This window comes from Populus nigra, chromosome 5, assembly GCF_951802175.1.
Source record: "Populus nigra chromosome 5, ddPopNigr1.1, whole genome shotgun sequence".
Lineage (NCBI taxonomy): Eukaryota > Viridiplantae > Streptophyta > Magnoliopsida > Malpighiales > Salicaceae > Populus > Populus nigra.
The window spans coordinates 2,953,438-2,970,334 of record NC_084856.1 but is presented as its reverse complement, the minus strand read 5'-3'; the positions used below and the strand labels follow the sequence as shown (position 1 = coordinate 2,970,334).

The 16,897-nt window shown below is 30.4% G+C and overlaps 1 protein-coding gene and 1 long non-coding RNA gene across 3 annotated transcripts; one reads left to right on the top strand and one right to left on the bottom strand.

The window, feature by feature from the left end:
- Window positions 1-119: 119 nt before the first annotated feature.
- LOC133695376 (histone H2A variant 1-like) lies at window positions 120-2,052 on the bottom strand. Of its 2 annotated transcripts, none has more exons than XM_062117339.1 (3): window positions 1,877-2,052; window positions 1,319-1,453; window positions 120-687 (listed from the first exon to the last, which is right to left on the bottom strand). In XM_062117339.1, the coding sequence occupies exons 2-3, from the start codon at window positions 1,439-1,441 to the stop codon at window positions 391-393; spliced, it is 420 nt and encodes a 139-aa protein (XP_061973323.1). In that variant the 5' UTR covers window positions 1,442-1,453; window positions 1,877-2,052; the 3' UTR covers window positions 120-390. The 2 variants fall into 2 exon arrangements, with proteins under 2 accessions (XP_061973323.1, XP_061973322.1); XM_062117338.1 differs by having other exon boundaries at window positions 1,319-1,448; window positions 1,877-2,045.
- A 4,143-nt stretch (window positions 2,053-6,195) lies between these two features.
- Window positions 6,196-7,366, top strand: LOC133694411 (uncharacterized). Its single transcript, XR_009842283.1, has 2 exons — window positions 6,196-6,302; window positions 6,388-7,366. It is a non-coding gene; the product is annotated as an uncharacterized LOC133694411 (long non-coding RNA).
- The last annotated feature ends 9,531 nt before the right edge of the window (window positions 7,367-16,897 follow it).

The following is a 16,897-nucleotide window of genomic DNA, read 5'->3' as shown; positions in this document are numbered from 1 at the left end:
GCTAACCCATCACAGAATACTTCTTTCTATTCATGATAAGTTAAAAAGCAATTTACCTTCATCACCTTTCAGTTTTTAGTAGCATGATTATAAAACACAGCATTTAGAAGCACAGAAACTTCGAAAGAAAGTCAAGAGGATGCTAAGAAATTTAAGGTACGGATCCAACAAACAACATTCCTATTCTAAACGAAGGAACTAGTTCTAGAGGACAAACCTAGAAGTCAAACGATATGTACTTAACCAAGATGTCCTACACAAACGCAAGCACAACATTAATACCAAACAAGTCTACCTTAACCTTAACCTAAACCTAAACCCAGATACAGTCACCAAATTAAACACATGATTGTCCAGCTGAAAGCAACTTGAAATCAGATGCCAAAAACTTTATTCTTTGGTGGTTTTGTTGATGAGAGACTTGTGAATGTGAGGGATGACACCACCACCAGCAATGGTTCCCTTGATGAGGGTATCCAGCTCCTCATCTCCTCTAATGGCCAGCTGAAGATGCCTTGGTGTGATTCTTTTCACTTTCAGATCCTTGCTAGCATTTCCAGCAAGCTCAAGAACCTCTGCAGTCAGATATTCAAGGATTGAAGCCAAGTAGACAGCAGCGGTGGCCCCAACTCGCCCGTGAGCTGAGATCCTTTGCTTTAGATGCCGGTGGATACGACCCACAGGAAACTACACCCATCCATCATAGACATAAGAAAATCATGTCAAATGAGTCCAAACATCGTCAATAAATCATAACAGTCTTGATCAAATGCCACTGTGATAGAAAAAAAACCTTCGTAAACAGAATTTATGCAGTACTATAACCAAAATCTTACCCTATAAACTAAAGTGATGACCATATCTATTCTTTCTACCCAAAACAAAAGTACTTCAAATAAATTTTAAAACAAGATGGACTACCATTCTTCTGATTAGCTCAAGTCAGATACTAAAACCTACATTAACACACACTGGCAAGCTTAAGGATCTTTAAAATTACACGCTTCATTTCGTTAACACCTAATTATTTTCTTCAAAATGTGTGCTTGTAATTTCATGTGCCTAAAATTGGGATTCTATTTAAGAAGAAGAAGACCCACTTCCTTAAAATCACAGCTGTTTTCGTACAAAACCAGGAAGAAAATAACAACTACTGGCAATTCTAAGACAGTTTTTGCAAGACATGACAATCCCAAACAAGCTGTAACATGTAATGAAAACTATCAAAGAAATGACATTTGATTTACTGCTAGAATCAGTCAAATTAGCGATGATAAATGAACGCATGAAAATTCATTTGATTGGGCATATATGTTACCTGAATGCCAGCACGAGAAGAGCGAGAGACGGGCCTCTTCTTGTCCTTGTCCTTATCTTTGTCCTTGTTAGCCGCTGCAGTTGTTTTCGTTGCCAGAAGCCCTTTTCCTCCTTTCCCAGCCATCTTTCACCTTTTCTTTTAAAAAATTCAAATTCTCAGATTGATAATAGTTAACAAATAAAACAAAAGGCACAAAAAAATACAGCGCAGAAGAAAATTTGTAAAAGGCTGTGCCTCTAAGAGGCTGTTAGCAAAACATAGTTCGAAATTATTAGCAGAATCAGAGTAAAGATATAGGAAACCCCCAGAAATGAGAGCAACTGACAGAGATTTGTAGTTGAGAGAGAGAAAGAAAGAGATCTGGGCTGGACTTTTTAGGGAAAACGAGAAATTTGGAATTTGGAATATCTAAGCAAAATCCAGTAAAAATACTCTTAGATCTTAAGAGAATTCAAAAGAATTTGAACGTAAAGGAGTAGAGTAAAGAAAATATGGAAGACCCAAAATTTCAATTTAAAGAAAAAGAAAAAAAAATCAGAGAGTTAGAGAGAGAGAGACCTGAGGAGCTTTGAATCTGGAGAGGAGAGGAGAGGAGAGGGGACTGTAGAGATTGAATGAAAATGAGTGGCTAGCGTTTGGTGTTGAGGATTATAATAAATTTAATAAGGAAGATAGGAATTTGAATGTGCAAAAACCCAAGGGGCGGCTTCTTTTGGTGGGAAATAATTCCCCAAATTTTCGATTTCGAAATTTTTGGCTTTGTTTTCCTTTCTAATTCTGTTCTGGGTTTTACCCTTAGGATAGGATGTTTGTTTTCCTGTATAAAAAGCGTTTCTGAATTTATTTATTTATTATTTTAATTTAATTTTTTTATAATTTTAAATTGTTTTGATGTTTTGATATTAAAATAAACTTAACAAAATTATTTTTAAATAAACATTACTTTAAAAAATAATCGGTATTATAAACTCAAATACTATATTAATAGTTAAAGTTATAGATGTGATCTAGGTTAAACCAACTTAATTATTTTTATTTTTTGATTATTTTAGGGGTTTTATATCTAGTAATTAAAGTTATTAAATTTAATTTAAGATCTTAAAATTATTAAATTAATGGATAATTTATAGGCTATTGTGTTAACCCAATTTGATTATTTTTTGTCTGAATAATGTTATTTTAAGTTTTTAATTTTTTATTAGTTATCTAACTGAGTTTGAGAAGGGTTAATTCATTTAATTAATTTAATTTAATAAGGTTGGTATTTTTTAATTAAAATTAAAATCCAATACTGAATTACAAATCTCTTGAGTGAGAGTATCAAGGCATATCAGGTTTAATAAGCATCATTGTGAGCTAATTTCTTTTGCATTTGCATTTAATTACGAGAGATACCCTTACCTTTTGCTGTAGCGTGACCCCGTAAAGTGGAAGCCCACTACTCTACTGTATTATTAAGTCAACAGCAGAGCTCTCTGCTTCCTTCGCTGCTCCTGAGTGAATCGCCCATTTAGACCGTTTATATGTTTTTTTTTAGTATATTTTTGGTACGACATATAAAAAGGTTGTCTCCTGCATATATATGTCCAGGCCCAGGACAACAACTTCCATTTTTTTTTCCCAACAATTTGTATATTTTCAATTTTGAAAAAATATTAACATCTACGTTTTACTTATTATGTGCATGAAGATTAGTGGTGAACATGATGTTTTTTTTTAATGAACAAACTACTTATTAGAACCTCAAAGTAGATTGATTTAATCATGTGATTTTAATGTTAAAATAGATATTCACGACTTATAATTATCAAATACAATCTGATTTGATTGATAAATTTAAAAACTTCAGGATCCAGAGTTTGGTTAAATTAAATGATTTGAATAATACGTTTTAAGATGTTGATTAGGTAAGACTCAAGTTGGTACTACCACAAGAGGAAATAAGGGACCGTTTGGGAACGCGGCTGCGGCCGCGTTCTCAAAAAATTTGAAAATTTTTTGTTTTTTTTTTTGCTAAAATTTAATATGGTTTGTACGTTTTGGATCGTTTTGATGTGCTGATGTCAAAAATAATTTTTAAAAAATGAAAAAACATCGTTGGCATGCATTTTGGCACGAAAAGTTATTTGAAAAGCACCCGCAACCACACTGTCAAACACGCTCTAAGTCTTTGAGGATATATTACATATATTTACAGAAATATAAGAGATTATTTGACATTGAAAAAAAGAATCCAAACTTTTGTGTATTTGTTAATGAGTTGATGAGATTAGAGACATACATATTAATTATTGGATCTTTATACATCCATAAATCACGTGAATTTATATGGGTAAACATGCAAAAAAAAAATATGTAATTTAATTTTAGATATAATTATTCGAAATAATTGTTAGCTGTAAAATGAGATATTTAGATGGTATGAACATGCCATGTTTGCAACCTTAATAATGATAATATGAAGCTGATAAACACTAATTGACTCAACGTTAAATTTATGAGAATAAAAAAAAAATTAGATTCCTCAAGACCTCACCCTAGCTCACACCACTAACAAGATGGACTAAAAAACACCTAACCCATACCCACTAGGATAGAGTGAATTTGGGTTTAGGAATCTAGCTTGCTTGAGCTCTTGTGGAATCAGGTTAGTGGGTTTGCTAAGAGCTAACTCGAACTCAAACCAATTGGGTGGTGAGTTCATGCAAGCCAAACTGAGCCCAAAAAAGCAAAACAGGTTCAGGGACCTAAACCTACCCTCAAGCTCTCATGGGCTTGAGTTGGTGGGTTTCAAGGGTTAAACCGAACCCAAACCCAAACCTCTAGAGAGGTGGGCTTGGGTAGGCTGAGCTCAAACCCACCATGAAAATGGTTTTTGGGTCAGAGCTCTTAAAGCCCATTCCCGTAAAAAATCCTAAAGCACCAGCAAGCTTAGCATGCGATATTCATTAAGCCTGGCATATGATATTCATCTTATAAAAGGTATTGAAAGCATCACTTTAGAAATGGATCTGCAGACATATCTCAGATTTCAATTTTGCGAAGTTGCTATTCGGAAGAAACTTACGTTATGATGGTGAAATAATGAATTTTTCTTCGTTAAACTGGAATATGGATGTATGACATGTCAGCTACTTTTCACACTGACATTCGTTTCTGGAATCTTTCCATGTACAGGAATTCTTCAAAGCACAAATTTATATCAGCTCTAGTACAGAATGGCATTGGAAACACGACTCTAGGAACAAAATGGCCATGCTGGAATTTTATTTTGAAAGCAAAGACGTCATTTTTTTCCAATCGAATGGTAAAAATATTAAATTTTGGTTATTGAACATGCTTTATTTGCAACCATAATGTGTATCTTGGTTTATTACTGAGGGGATGTTGCAGTCGAAGCAACTATAGAGAGCATTGACTCTTGGAAGAATTTGGAAGAAATCATTCACGTATCAGATGGAGCCATGGTAGCCAGAAGAGATTTAGTTGCACAGATTCCATTAGAACAGGTCCCATCAGCACAAAAGAAGATTTTTCTGCTACGCAGATAGCAAAATAAGCCTGTCGTCGTTACACCACAGCTGTTTGAATCCATGGTCGATCCTATACCAACTAGAGCTGAAGTTGCTGGTGCATCTGAAGCAGTTTGACAGCGGGCGAATGGATAATTAGTGCTTTCTGATGGGTCAGCCATGGTTCAATTTCCTTAGAAGGCATTAGCTGTGGTAAGAAGTATTGGTTTTGAGAATTGTGAGGTGGTGGAAGGAGGAGAAACTCCATGGAACCTCTAGTTATCTCACCTGTTGGTATTTCAGAACAGAGATGCAGTTCAGCTGCCAAATTGGGCCTGTTTTCATTCCCGTAAATTGGGTATGGCCAGATTTTGCATTTAATTTGCAGGGTTATATTTAGGGTCTCTTGTCATTCTTACATGGATTAATAAAAAATTTGGGAAAATAACACATGTAATAAAAAAATAGCAAATATAAACACAATTGTTTCAAAATTCATATCGCCTACAAATCAATTAACACTTACAAAAATTAACCTAAAATTTATTTTATAAATATTCAAATATCAAGAAGAGATGAGATTTAAAATTTAATGGCTTGAGAGAGAAGCTAATTTGACATGAAAGAGAAATAGTAAAGAAAAAAAATAAAGAATGGGTCATTACAAATATATCATAGCTTAGTTTTTAACATATTCGATACCTTTAGAAAAATCATAATTAGACAATTCTAAACACACATTAAAAAACCACTAGATAATATCGTAATTGGTTATAAGTTTTATTCCCAGTTAATTTAGGACCACCAAACGATATCGTAATTGGAAAAAGATTTTATTCACTGTTAATTTAGGATTAATCACAACTTCATTTACTAATCTCTTAAAATATAATAATAATTATTCCATTAAGATTTTTTAATTATATCGAACATGTCAAAAAAAAGATTTCCAGTATGTCTCAGTAACCTATTATTTCTATTCATTTTTTTTCTTGTTACATAACTTTATCTTTTTTTTCCCTTTATAATTAGATGTTGAATCTTATCTTGGGATTATTAGATTTTCATTATGTTTTCGCCATTGAATTTTGAATTTTTTTTTATTAGATGTTCATAAAATTTTAAGTTAGTTTTTATTAAGATTAATTAATTTGCAACATGCTTTTCGAAACAGGATTAAATAACCGTTACTGAAATAATAATTATGTATAAAATTGATATTTATATACACAGTCGTGTCCAAACTATTCTATTTATCAAATATGATTTTCAATCTATATCATCCTTCCAAAATTTTTGACAAATTGTGTCATTTTTTTATATAAAAAATTCGGTTATAAAAGGATATTTTCCCAGGGGTCTGTCACGAGAAGACATTAACATCAGTTTTCTCATCTTAAAGTCCTGTTTCTACAACTCATCATTGATCTCATTGGTGCTTCATAGAGATCTTCCAGGATATTTTTTTTCCTGTATGTATTTGTTCCTGCGAGTCATGCTAAACCGTTGAAATTTTTCTCTTTGTTGATAACAAGGCAATCTTTTTTGGAATTTCAGATACCCCCAAATTGAAAGACGATGCATTTTTGGTTTTATATGGAATATGGGCAAATGGCATCTCTTCTCTCCCGTTCTCGTCCTGACCTCCCAATCCTTGCATTTACATCGTCATTTTCTGTGCACAGGCGCTTTAACTTGCAGGGGGGTTTGATACCATTCTACCTTCTCTCTTTTTTTCCCTGTGATGTCAAGGCAAGCAATCTAAAAGGAACTTTTTTGGCTTCTTAATTCAAGAGAGGGATCATTGTGTCTGGTGAACTTATCATTGTTGCCTGTCCTTCAGTCTGTTCGAAGTGATTGATGTTCCCTGAACGTAATGTTCTTCTGGTTATACTTATACGGTTGCCTTCTAAAGTCCTAACTCATTTTAGTTCAGGTATTTCTTAATTTATGCACACTAATAAATCGAGATACCCAATAAAGCGAGTTATGAACATGACAAATTCTGATCGTCTGAGGATGTGAAGGAGATCATTGATACCATCTGCTATTCTTTTTCAGCTTCATCGAGGCGAAACTCTAGCTAGAGAAATGCGCCTTGAGAGCCAGTACATCAGTACATGCTTTACTTTATTTCTTTTTCCCTGTACGCTGACAGTATCAACAGATGCAAGTATTTTTTTGCTAGTTGTGAACTTGTAGTTTAGCTTTGGCTGTGGTAGTGGTAGGAAGGAATTTTGGACAGGCAATAAGATTGGCCTGTACACTCGCTTGTCACTCTGTTTCCGGTCAGCACTTGGCAATCTTGTGATCAAATATACATCAAGGGCCATTACTATTGTTTTGATTTGCAGAGATCAGGTTGATTGGAATCAATTGTATAGATATTTTTTTATAGATTTTTTGTTGTTTCAATTAACAAGGGAAAATGTTCTTGTTTTCTTTTTTCTTTTACCTCCCAGTTCAGTTTAGTAGAATTCAGTCTGCGAATTGCAGCATTGCTTGTTGCTATACATGTTACTACCATACATCATCACCTTTCTTGCTAGTTCCGCTGTAATATTTTTGCATGCCTGGCTCTACCCACCATTAATGGCGCAGTGAAATCTTTATCCCATGCCGTATAGGCGTCAACAATATCAAGAACAAAGAGGACTTTGTGCCCGTATGGTGCTCGGTGACATGGTTCCTCATGGCGCTGGGCTCTCTATTGACCATCGTGACTCCATCTCTGGGCTCTGTTATACTCTTTTACCATGAGTTTAAATGACAGTGATCATATAGCCGTTCAAGAGAATTACTTTTTGGTGTATATATGATGTAGTTTGCGACAGAAAATCTTAAGATACTCTCTAGGAGTAACTAGTCTTTCTTTTTAGCAGAAAGAATTATGATGCTCTTCAGATTTTATGATTTCACCATTGAAAAGTTGGATGACTATAGGGTACATGTATTTCTTTCTATAAAGAAGTGAAGCTGTGCGTGCTAAATTGGTTTGATTTTTGAGAAATTCTTATGCACATCTGATTTACGAAATCATCACAGCCCATGATCATTGAAACTTGAATGTTCCCGATTCCAGGTAGAGAACTGGCGATAGCCATATAGGATGGGTGGCAAAACCAAGCCCTTGCTGGCCCATTTTCTTGAACCCCGCCATTGATCGATCATCCAGTGTCCGTATGTTCTCTCGCAGATAGCACTCACAATGCATCATGCGTCGGTGATTGATGGCTCTGTGAAAATTGCCACCCTCAGACGCGTTAAGAGGTGTACTAGGTAGTGTGGTGGAAGGGAAATCTAACGGGTGTTGACAAAAAAGTAGACAAGAATAAAGCAAATCCCAAATGTGGAGAAAACGAGGAGATTGTGTTGTGTTCCCCTGAGATCAATTTGTCGTCATGTTGATCATTAAGAATTCGAGGAAAAGAATGGAGTCGTTGATCAATGGACCAAAAAGAAAGGCAGCCAATGGGTCCGAGCCCTAAAGCATTCTCGGAAAACATCATTAACTTTGCCCCAAGTCAATAAAACTTGTGCTTTTGTAGTTGGCAAGCTACTTGAGTAGCTTGCTGCCAAAAACCTTTTTGCTTTACTCATTTTAAAATAGTTCAGCCAATGAAAACTTCCCACATGTTCGTTCTTGTATCTTTAAATCTTATCTTATCCTCCTTTTTTTTAACTTTCTTTTTCTTAGACCATGTTTGTTTTTAAGCTGCAACCATGTTTTCAAAGACTCTTTGATTTTTTTAAATAAATTATAAAAAATAAAAAGATATTGTCTTAATATATCTATAAATAAAAACCACCGGTATTCAAATCCTGCTGTCAGCAGGTTAAATAAAAGGTATCATTGTTCTTTCAATAAGACAAAGACATGTGTGGTATCGCTTGAATTGCAAGACATCAAATTTTGTAAAACCCACCGGAAATGTAAAACCAGGGGCCTCAAATTTTAAATAGCCATGGATTGATGTTGCAGAAAGGACATGCCTGACTGTGACTCATCATGTAATTCACAGCCCACAGAAAGAGGCACCGCGTGGCTCATCAAGAAAGGAATAATTGCAACCATCTACGTCGTGTTCAGTAATAAAAACTTATGAATAAATAATTTACTTTCCTTATAGTTTTAGTTTTAGGTTTAAATCTTATAATTATTTATATAATATCTAGAAATATATATGTTTGTTAATTTTAAAATTTATTGAATTAGTTGAGTTATATATAAACTGGTTTATAATTACTTATATAATAACTATTAAAAATTTATATCATCATTAATTTCAAGATTGGCAGGATTAATTTAAAAAAATAATAATAATAATTGCCAGACTAGGTATAGCTTAGAAAAAAAGGACGATGATTACCAAACTATAAATTGCACGACCTTATTTTGTTTTTTATTAGGAATAAAAAAAGAATTATTCATACTCTAGTATCCATCACATCACATGTGAGTTTTTTTTTGGAATAATATTAATAATTAATCAATCCCACGTAACTCCAAACACCAAATGATGGGTTTAATTCAGAATACTCTTATCCAGCATGGTCGAAGCGAATAAATAAATAAAAAATATATTATTGTTTATGGGGCCTAGCAGAGTTAATATAGCATGAAACCCAATTTTAACACGAGCTTTTCGGCCTTTGAGATGAACTCCAGGGCTCATACCATGCTTTTAAAATGAGTTTTATGAAAATATGTAATAAGATCAGAATAATTTTTTTTATTTTTTATTTTAAATTTTTTTTAATATACTAATATTAAAAATAATTATTTTAAAAATAAAAAATATTATTTTAATATATATATATATATATATATATATATATATATATATATATAACATTTTAAATCGCATATACTACTAAAGGGCAGAAAAAAGATGTGGTTCGAATAAAGTCTAAAGGCTAGCCTATGTTTTTCCACCCTCTCCTGCGATATTTTTCCTCTCTATGACAGTTTGTTGTTATGTTAGTTTTTGTTTTTTTGTTTAACTATAGAATTAATTGGTTGATTAATTAAATAGTTTCGGTTTTTGCATTGACTTATAATTCTGTTTAAAATTTTGGTTTTATAAAGGTTAAAATAATATATTTTTATTTATAAAATCTTATTTTTTATTTATTTTGCAAACAAGAATTAATCTTATAACAATTTTAACTAAAATTTTAAGAAAATATATATTTATTCAAATTTACATTTTAAAAATCATAACTAAAAATATTTTTTAAATTTACCTTTTCTATACAATAACATTAAAAACTACACGAAACACACCAAGAGGGAGTTTGAAAATGTGAATGTGGTTGTTCTATAGAATATCTTCTGCTCTGAAATTCATCAAATAATATATTTTTTAAAAAAATTATTTTTAATATTAGCATATTAAAATAATAAATAAATTAATAAATTAATTTAAAGTAGAGAAAAAAATATAAAATTTTTAATTTTTTTAAAAACGCTTTTAAAAAATAAAAACAAACATAATCTAAATAATATTTGTTTTTGAAGTGACACAATACTTAAAAAAATAAAAAATTTTAATTTTTTTAATATGTATATATTAAAAATAAATTTTAAAAATTAAAAAATTATTTTAATATATTAAATTTTTTTTTCAAAAACTAACCACCTACGTAATACCCATCATTACCTAAATCTTCGTTACGATGTTACGACCGTACCACCAAAAGGTAACGGGGAGCAAAAAAACTAGAAAGGAAGGAAGAGAGCACAGAATTGCAATTTTCTCAGTTACTGTACCTGGTACGATCCCATAATATATATTTGACAACTCATCTAAACTACAACCTCATTATACAGTTGAGAAGGGCCCACAACTGATCAAATCTACAAAGTCTGGCCTCAAATGAGCGGTGCTGATGTAAAATATTAATTCATAGACTCATCAGACGGAACCAATTATTCATGGGCCCATCTAAATTCTTGCCCCGTCTTTGACAAACAAACTCAAGTACAGGTAGTCTTTCTTGTGTAGCAATAAAGTAAATGGGTTTTCTTGTGCAGAGAGAATCATTCTGTGTGGACCACGTAGATGTGAACTACTGTCTCTCTGGGGTCCAATTCAATCACTCGGTTGTCCTTCCATTGTTGGAGCCCACATCAACTATTGAGTCCAATTTGAGTGTGTAATATTTTTTATTTTATAAAAATATCTTATTTGAAAAAAATATAAAATTAATATTTTTTATTTTTCCTCATGTGTTTTTGTAAAATAAAATAAAATAAAAATTAACATCACACCTAAATAACAAACACATAAAATAGACATTATTTAGAAGTTCTTTCTTTCTATTATTATTATTATTATTGTTATTGTTATTAAAAAGGTAAAAAGTGACTATGAGAGAAGAATGCATCTCCCTACTCTTGTAATGCCAACAAACAAAATCTAAACCATAATCGTGGAAATAAATATATATGAAAATGACACCATACGAGGTTACATGACAATAACCTTCAAGTACATGAGATGGCTAGTTTTTTTATATATATTATTATTGAAGGTATAAGGATATTTTTTAATTAAATTTTACACATTAAAACAGAATTATTCTCTGATAGAGTCTTAACAATCCACACTACATTTATAAATAATTAATTTCTTACAAACTCAAGGAGATTTCCTGGGAATGGAGGAGGCCAGTTTAATAACTTTTTTTTTTTTTTTGTTAGTTGTGGGTGTCTGAATCAGCTTAGATGCATTTTGATAATTAATTTCTCGATCTAGATTTTAAAATTAATAATTATATAAATTTTTAATAATTTTAAAATTTATAAAATTTAAATTAATAATTTTTAAAAAACAAATAAAAATTATATCCACCATCATAATTACTTGCACATAGGATTCTTTGCTCTGTCCCATGTAAAATGTGAAGTCTTGCTTCATCGAAAATCGATGTCGAGGGAGATGTGCGGCCAACATCCACACACATGGAGTAGTGCTGTGAATTCCTCAGCCACGAGTATGCATGTGGCGAGTACTCTTTTGTTTTGATATCCGGAGAACTATATATGGCCATCTCGATCCAGGTATCAGGAGATGCAGGGCAGATCGATGAGCCAATATCACAATCATATCAAAGATCGGTCGATACAGACAAATGTAAAAGATTACCTGTCCTCTCTATCATCATGCTTTCTTCAAACATACTATAAGATATATTAAAGCTAGAGACTAGATCAATTAAACGTTACTCCATCCATTGTTTTGTAGAGAATGATACTGAACTTCCCACAAGAAATTAATATCAAACACGAACAAGCCCACGACCCTAATTCCTTTTATGGGATGAATGCATGCGTTAAATGGAAGAACAGTTTGATTTCTTCTTACAAATAATTAGAGGTTCGATTTTTGGATGGAGAAGGGATATATATTAACACTAATTGAGTTATAGTTTATTAACAAAATGCATTAAAAAATAAACTGTCCCTGTTAATAATGGGAAAATGTTGTCTTCATTTTATCACAAAGTTTGTTACCTTCTCTTTTACACAAGGTAAATCGTGACATGCAAGAAAAGAATAAGCAAATAGCGACAACGTACGTCGAAGCATTTTCGTCTGAAAGGGGCTACACAGGAAGCCCGTCAAGGGTTATTTGGTTGTAAAAACTAAAAAGAAAAGCATGAAATATGTCCGAAATAATATTAAAATTAAAAAGATATTTGAAGCGTGAGTAAATAACAACATTGAGTTTACGACAGGAGAGAGAGAGAGAGAGCCATGCCAGAAAATGACAGATAAGAGAGAAAATAGTGGATTCAAAAAGTATAATTTGGTGTTGATGGCTTTTATTAGACAAAACGGGTTCCATTTCCATGTTTTTGACCCCAATATTGTCGGGAGAATATATATATATATATATATATATATATATATATATATATATATATAATAAAAACAAGAAAAGCATGAATTATACTATATATTACTTTTCTTATAAGAAATTTTTTTATTGCTGCATGATTAAATAAAAAGATTTGAAGAGCTGCCCGTGTTACTATACATAATAAAATGTCTTAATATATATTTTTGTATCAATTTACCTACTTAATTTTTAATTAACATTGTAATAAATTTTAATATTATTATCACATATTATTTAGATTTATTTTTATTAAACACGTATGTAATCTTTTTAGATAAGAATTAAAATTTCTCTCGTCGCTGAAAAGTGCTTTGCCAACTCCTGCAGTTTTTTTTTTTTTTTTGCATTGAAAAAAATAAACCTGTCCTGGGCACGTGATTAATTTATCTACGATGGGATAATAAGCTTGTCTTGCACTTCTCTGAAAAGATAGATTGAAATTCCAAACGTCATTATCAAAAGTGCCCTTTTATTATGATCTTTAACAGAAAGTATTAGTTCATTGTAACGTGTTACGCCGGCTGTCGAGCAAAAAACAATTTATAGCGTGAGAAAATATGATGTATTTTCTAGAAAGATTAAAAAAAAATCACGCACTTGAGTTTAACACTATAAATAGAAAATATTTTATTTTACTTTAATTTAATATATTTTTAATATTTTTAGATCATTTTGATATACTGATATTAAAAATAATTTTTTAAAATAAAAAATTATTTTAATATATTTTAAAATAAAAAATATTTTAAAAAATAATCATTATCATACTCTCAAATACTTAGTAATAAGCATTTAAAATAAAAGGAAGTTTTGGCACGTGGGTTGCCAGCCTAATCCGCATGCTTAGATCTCCGGCTTTTAATCTGACAATTTATTCCAAAGAAATGTGCAATTCTATGTTAATTTGGGATTAAAAACCCAATTATGTAAAACAAATCTAGCCAACAAAAAATTTGAGAAAAAATCATTTTTTTAATTTATAATGACTTGTAAGAGACTTAAATGGTAAAAAATACTACCGTGGAAATGCCACACAATTTAGTTTCTTTTAATTAGATATATATTTAGTGTTCCATTTTTTCCTTTTTATTTTTTTATAAATAGAACTCATCATGAAAATAATGTACGTAGACTACTTTCTTTTTTAAGAGGAGGAAAATACAACTAGGATAATCATATATGTATACATTTTTGAATAACTAGATCTTATGAGGCAATGATATTATAGAGGAGAGGTCCGCAAAGTTTTTTTTTTTATTTAAAAGTACGATAATAATTGATATTTAAATTTTTTTTGCTCAAAAATAAATCAGAATAATAATTTTTTTTATTTTTTAAATTTATTTTTAATATCAATATATCAAAATAATTTAAAAATATTAAAAAATTTTAAAACAATAAAGAAACAAGTTAAAATTCAATATCAAACAACTGCGAAATCAATTTGTTTTAGAATAAATTACTTGATATCAATTATGAGATAAATTAAAGAGAAACAAAATCATAATATTTATCTGGATAAATTACTGAAAAATATTGTAGTGTGTTGAGCACACGAATTTTTATAATCGAATTTTTATTTATTTATTACACCTTACATAATAAAGTTAAAATAAAATATTAAAATATTAAAATATTTCCATATACAATCAATCATCATTTCCCTCCTCGTTTTCTTATCTCTATCTTTCTAAAGTAAGTTTTCTCTTCTTTTTTCTTCGATTGATATGGAAAAAATTTATTATCTTTCTAAAGTAAAAAAAACCTTCAATTTTGACCGAAACAAACCCAAAATTACTTCGAATATATAATCAAATGTATGTTATAATATTGATGGTGTGAATCTGAATGTCGAAAAGTTGAATGAATTTGGTAAGACGAAAGCTTAATTAATTATTTTGTTGATTTTTCCTTTTAAATTCCTTATTGTCTTACAATTACAATTATTTTTGTAAAATCTTAATTATTCTGAACAAAACCCTTAATTAGTATTTCGGAATAAGAAAGGGGTTCTTTGACAGAGTGGAATTGGACTTTGAAATGAATTGTAGCATATAGAATTATATGGTTATTACATCTTACAGTCGCAATTTAGCATAAGAGGACTTGAATTTCAGTTCAATTTTGCTAAGCTAATATATTGCAATGTGATGCACACGGGAGTAGAATAATGATACTTGTTACAGGACAAAACTATTATAATTATAAAAAGACATTTAAAATATTTAATTTTAATTCATTAAAATCTTCACTTATCAAAAAGTTATCACAACTCTTTATATATATATAAAAAAAAAAAACTCTAATAATACTGAATAGAAAAAATAAATTAGAAAAGCTATTCCTTAAGATAAGAAAAAAACTGTAAAAACATAATAATACTAAAAAGAAAAGTAAAATTAGGAAAATATAAATTAACTAAGGAAAATACTCATTTTCATATAAAAAAAAACTCATGCATTAGAGTTTTCAAGTTAGAAGAAACTCTTTCTTGAGTTTAGACCTCCATCGAAAAGGGTCATCCACCACAAATAATTTTTATATGTAGTTTATTCTATCATAGATCCCTAGCATCTCTGTGTGGGTCATCTTATGATGAATTTCTAACACAATATCTTTGTGTGAGCAACACTATTCTAGATCCTTAACTCAATATTTTTATGCAAGTTGCTTCATTAAGAATTTTACTATTAGGATTTCCGATAACAACAATTGACATAGATACAAATAACACATTATTAATGAGACATCTTTTTCAAGAGAGAACCTCCTCTTCTCCCTTACACGGGCACGTCTAATTTTATAACATTTTCCAGCTATGATTATTTAACAACTAACCATTAAAAATTAGTGAGCTTCAATATACATCTTGTACAACCTCCAACCAAAACCATCGGTAATCTTTGTGTCCTAATATTAATTGTTGTAACTAATAGTGAAGGATAATGAGGTTCATTACAAGTCAAAACCGTTAAAAATCAAGAACATCAAACTATGAGGAGGCAATAAGAATATTTAATTCTTGTTAAAAACTAGGTTGAAAATGTTTATTCTGTTTTTTTTTTCTCCTAAAGATGACGAGCCATTATAAAAAAAATACTCTTATAGCGCAACTACAGGACATGCACAAGTCATTGGCTTTCAAATTAAATCTCATGGGACAATAGCTCAGAGGAAAGATCATCAAAACTCATTGATTTGGCATGCAATAGCACTTATATATATATATATATATATTATACACATAGAGAGAGAGAGAGAGGATGAATACGAGGAATTCAAACCACTAAAAACATGATGAATTAAGTCATCATCCTTTATAGGTTACCCGACTACAGCCAGTTGATCTGCCCATAACTTTTCATCCTGAAGATTGTATGAACACAATGTAGCAATTGATGCCTACACTAGTATCTACATGTTTCATTCATATAATTATAAAATCTATATGATAAAGTTTTAAATACAAGGAAAGAACTGATAAGGGTGACAATACATTAGCTATAGACAAATTCTAAATAAAGAGATACAATCATGAAAGGAAACTATGTGTCCGCTAGAGAGAAACCAACCAAAATATATGTCTGTTGGAGAGCTCCAATCTTTGAGTTGTCTTGTTTAACACCTAAAGTCCATGATAAACTGAAGTTCTTAGTCTGTTGACTTTGTTCAATTTAAGAAAGCTAAAAATTCAAAGTGTAAATAAAAAAACTCTTGCATATATATATTTAAATAAATTGATAATTATCTATATTTATTAAAAAAACAGTTAATAAAAACTAAAAAAAATCAAGAGATGAATTTGATTTACTTCTTTTATGCATGTTTGCTAAACAACTTAATTTAAATTATCATAAAATTCATGATTAGAAAGATAATATAATTCCATCTGTCCTTTGTACAAAATTATCTATCAACTACAAACCCAATTAGTGTTATGGCTGCCAGACCGACATTCAGGATAGAAAACTCAGTGGAACCGTTTGTTTTTACGATAGAAACTATTTTTTCAAAAATAATAATTTTTTTTACTTAAAAATAATTTTTGAAGTGTTTTTGAATTATTTTGATATTATAATATTAAAAATAAATATTAAATAAAAAAAATATTATTTTAATATGTTTCAGGATAAAAAATATTTTAAAAATAATTAATACCA

Coding starts and splice junctions, on each gene's coding strand:
- LOC133695376 (XM_062117339.1), bottom strand. CDS start 1,441: ATGGCTGGGAAAGGAGGAAAAGGGCTTCTGGCAACGAAAACAACTGCA. Junction 688..1,318: donor CTTCTCGTGCTGGCATTCAG/GTAACATATATG, acceptor GGATGGGTGTAG/TTTCCTGTGGGTCGTATCCA.